At 52.2% G+C, this 4,614-nt stretch overlaps 1 protein-coding gene across 1 annotated transcript; it reads right to left on the reverse strand.

Moving 5' to 3' along the window:
* Positions 1–943: 943 nt before the first annotated feature.
* On the reverse strand, positions 944–2,715 carry LOC136474096 (ETHYLENE INSENSITIVE 3-like 5 protein). Its single transcript, XM_066471703.1, is given in 2 exon segments — positions 944–1,774; positions 1,776–2,715. Coding segments are annotated over 2 exon segments (1,398 nt in total). The 5' UTR covers positions 2,514–2,715; the 3' UTR covers positions 944–1,114.
* Between the last annotated feature and the right edge of the window lie 1,899 nt (positions 2,716–4,614).

The following is a 4,614-nucleotide window of genomic DNA, read 5'->3' on the forward strand; positions in this document are numbered from 1 at the left end:
ATGGAGGTCCGCACGTCAGACAAACACGCCACATCGAACGACCCAGGAGACACGCGAGACGGATTCGACGAACAGAAAATTCATGTGCCAACGATCCAAAAAACACACATGTGTTGTATAGCATTCTTGTTTGGTATTGGTCAAATTTTGGCTTTGTTACGAACACAACTTTATTTTTTTATAAAAAAATCTGATTTTGTCACTGCGCCAATTTATCAATGGCTAAAGTTTTTGCTTTGCACACCGAAATCATAAAGCAACACACCCTATGTTCGTCGAAATCATAAAGCAGCACACCCTAGGTTCGTCGACTTTGCATAGGGACGACAGTTGAACATCATTGTGTTGTGACGGAAAAACAGTAGGTGCACAATGTTTTAGCCCTTGTTTAGGTGTAGAAATTTGGATTTTGGGGCTACTGTAGCACGTTCGTTTTTATTTGGCAAATAGTGTTCAAACATGGACTAATTAGGCTCAAAATGTTCGTCTCGCAATTTCCCACCAAACTGTGCAATTAGTTTTTCTTTTCGTCTACATTTAATGCTCCATACACGGGCCGCAAACATTCGATGTGACAGATACTATATCAACTTTTTGAAAGTTAGGGTGGAACTGAACAGAGGCTTAACCAAGATCTTCTGTTGAATTTATGCGATTCGACTTTAGCAATCTCAGATACGATGTGTCCCTCATGAATTTAGGCCGCGTTTAGATCCGTTTTTTATTGGGTTTCGGCTACTGTAGCATTTTCGTTTGTATTTGGCAATTAGTGTCTAATTATGGACTAATTAGGTTCAAAAGTTTCATCTCGCGATTTCTCACTCAACTGTGCAATTAGTTTTTTTTTCGTCTACATTTAGTACTCCATAGGTATCGTAAAATTCGATGTGATGGGTACTGCGCAAAATTTTCTGGGAAGGGCCTTACCCCGATTGACGTTTCCGCGAGCACGCACGATTTGTCCTTTTCATTACTCACATCAAGCTACTATCCCCACCCAGTCTAAAAAATCTACTCAGCTGACGTCATAGACGACTCACAGTCACAGGTCCCATCGCGATAAAGCTGTCTATCGCGCAGCGACGCGTGGACCAACAACACGCTGAGTCACTGCTCAGTCCTGCATCAGGCGGAACGCGTCGTCGTCCGCTCCCCAGCAGCTCGCGATGAGATCGAACAGCGCGTCCGGCGGCACCTCGTCGACGACGCCGCACAGGTCGAGCTCTCCGAGAGGCATCGTCATGACGCCTGCTTCGTCCTCCGGCGCGACGACGAAGCGCTCGTGCTGATCAGGCAAGCCGCAGCTGTAGTAACGCTTCAGGAGCTCGTCGATCGGGCTAAGGTTCTTCTCATCCGCCACGAGGCCGGCCACCACTAGCTCCCCGCCCTCGCCGCCGCCGCCGCTGCTCCGCCCGCTGTCATCTCCTGTACTGATCAGATCGCGCTTGCGCTTGTCGTGCACACCGCGGACTACGTCCTCCAGGCCGTCGCGGTCCTCCTCCGCCTCCTCGTCGCCGCCGCCGTCGCCGTCGAGGGGCGTGATCTCGAGCGAGCTCTTGAGGCGGCGGCTGAGCGTCTCCTCCTGGCGCAGGATCTTGGACCACGTCTCCGTCTCCTTGGCGCTTATCTTCTGCTGCAGGCGCTTGGACTGCCACACGAGCTTGCGCATCTGGTCGAAGCGCGGGCTCATGTGCTTGATCACCGCGCTCAGCAGCGAGATCTTCCACGCCTTCTTGAGGTCGTGCGGCTTCCGGTACGGCGGCACGCCCTGGTGGCGCCTGGACCTCGCCCTGGGCGCCCCACCAGGCCTCCTCCCCCGTGGGCCACCACGGCGGCGCCAGCCCGCGCTCCAGCGGGAAACTCCGCTGCGGCGGCACGCAGTGCTGGATGAGCGCCGAGAGCACGGAGCCCAGCGTGCTGTCCTGGATGTCCTGGAGGCGGTGGAGGCAGGACGCGGCCCCGAGCGGGCTATCGCCGGTCGGGGCCGCCGTCAGCGCCATGGGCCCGGACCGGTCGAAGCTGACGTTGTCCTTCCACCACCCGCGGAGGCTGTCGGAGGAGCCGGACATGGGCTCGCCGGCCTCGTCGATGACGCCGTACACGAACCCGCGCGCGTTGCAGGCCTCCATCATCTTGAGCATGTGGCGGAGCACGCCGTCCTGCGCGCGGAGCATCGCCTTCCGCCGGCACCGCACCTCGGGGTTCTCCTCCTCCCCGTCCGCGCCCGCCGCCGGTGGCGCAAGCGGCCTGGACGGGGCCGCCCCGCCAGTTCGCCCCTCCAGCTTGCTGAGCAGCATCTGGTCCTTCCACATGCGGCGCTTCAGGTCGGAGATCTCGATGGGGTCGGAGCCCGACTCAGAGTCGCTGAACTCCTCCTGCTGCTCCAGCTCCTGATGAGCCACCTCGAATGCTTCTTCGCCCGCGGGGACAGCGCCGCCACCGTGCGCGATGTCGTGCTCCATTGCCGACTCAGAGAAAGGATGCCTCCGGCCGTGGATGCCGTGATTTTTCATATATACTCGTATAAACTAGACTAGCTAGAGTACAGTACTAGCAACGAACTAATCAAGCACTCTGCTTGTAGGTCGGCGGCGGCTCCTTTCCTTCTCAGAGTCCTGACACGGATGATGTAGCTAGCTAGCTACGTACTCCGTAGATAGGAGGAGACAGGCGAATGGTTGCACCGGCGTGGGGAGGATTTAGGCTTGGTTTAGTTGGCAAAATTTTTGGCGAAATGGTACGGTAGTACTTTCGTTGTTATTTGGCAATTAATGTCCAATCATAGTCTAATTAGGCTTAAAAGATTCGTCTCGTGAATTTCGTCTAAACTGTGTAATTAGTTTTATTTTTTATTTATATTTAATGCTTCATGCATGCGTCTAAAGATTCGATGTGACGAAAAATCTTAAAATTTTTTGCAAAATGGAGGGAAACTAAACAGGCACTTATACATGCGACCACAAGTTCAGAACTGAGAAGAGAACCAAAGATATCCGGGAGTCAGAGTCAGAGGACGCATGCATGGTGTTGATGTCGTGACCCGTGACGTGGCTCCGCCGCAACGACCCCGTGACGGTGGCAAAAAGACGTGGCCATCGTCTCGGAAATGGAGCGCACGGTGTTTCGTGACCAACACGGACTAATGAATTTACACGTAATTATTTTATAGTTAATAGGGTGTAAGACGTGACTCGAACAAAGACGACGTGATGATCCCATGATCAACATCTTAAAAAAACCCTAAAAGTACAAGAGAAAATCCAAGATATCAAGTAAAGTTCAAGCACGAAGATAAGAATCAAGTCGGACGCAAGATCGTGAAAAAACGAGCTCACAGAGGTGACCAGACACAGCACCGGACGCTGCCCTTATAGCGACCGGACGCTCCGTTCAGTTGCTCGGCAATAGAAGGCGTCAGTAGCAGCGATCGGACGCTGATGACTGAAAGTGACCGGGCGCACTGATGGCACTGTTTATCATCTCAGCAACACACTCAACACTGATCGGACGCTGGTGGCAAATCGACTGGACGTAGGAATTGCAGCGTCCGGTCGAGTACAGAGAGGTTCCAGAGAGGCGAAGTTGTGACCGGACGTCATCAGCGTCCGATCAGTTGATCGCGTGCTCTAACAGTTGGGACGACCGGACGCGTCCGGTCATGACGACAGCATTGTCCGGTTAGTAGCAGAAAATCAGGATTTTGTCACTGAAATGATCAAGATGCCCAAAAGGGGGTGAATTGGGCTAATTCTCAATTTTCTTACAATAATTAAATCCTACGGTTAGCCCAATTAACCCCTTGTGCCTAGAAAAGTGTTTTATTAATCTAACGCACAAAGGACTTACAACCTATGTTCCAAACTTACTCTAGCATGACAATTCTATGAATATAAGAACAAGTATTGAATTGCTCAAAGTAAATGCTCAAAGTAAATGCTCAAAGTAAATAGAGAGAGATGAACGCGGCGATGTTTTGCCGAAGTATCGGAGAGTCGCCACTCCTCACTTGTCCTCGTTGGAGCACCCGCGCAAGGGTGTAGCTCTCCCTTGATCCGCGCAAGGATCAAGTGCTCTCTACGGGTTGATTCTTCGATACTCCATCGCGGTGAATCACCCAAAACCGCTCACAACTTGAGTTGGGTCACCCACAAGCTTCGCCGGGTGATCACCAAGCTCCCAATCACCACCAAGCCGTCTAAGTGATGACGATCACCAAGAGTAACAAGCATGAACTCTCACTTGACCACGCGAAGCCTAATGAAAACGGTGGATGCATACTTTGCTACTCTTGATTCACTAATGAGGCTACTCTCTTGGATTCTCAAATCACAATCACCTTACTAGAACCTTGCTCTTCTTAGCACTCACAAACGTGTTTCTCAGCTGTTGGAATGAGCAAAAGTTACTCCACACACGAGTGGAGCTTCTATTTATAAGGCAGCCTGAAAAACGAACCGTTATGTGCTTCTGCGGGGTGACCGGACGCTCCGGTCATGCTGACCGGACGCTCCGGTCAGTTCAACCCGCACACCAGTGTTTAAGTGTTGACCGAACATTGGCAAAGTCCGATCACCACTGACTGGACGCGTCCGGTCGCATTAAACCCTCACTGGA

The sequence above is a fragment of the Miscanthus floridulus genome, chromosome 8, assembly GCF_019320115.1.
Source record: "Miscanthus floridulus cultivar M001 chromosome 8, ASM1932011v1, whole genome shotgun sequence".
In the NCBI taxonomy this organism is placed as follows: domain Eukaryota; kingdom Viridiplantae; phylum Streptophyta; class Magnoliopsida; order Poales; family Poaceae; genus Miscanthus; species Miscanthus floridulus.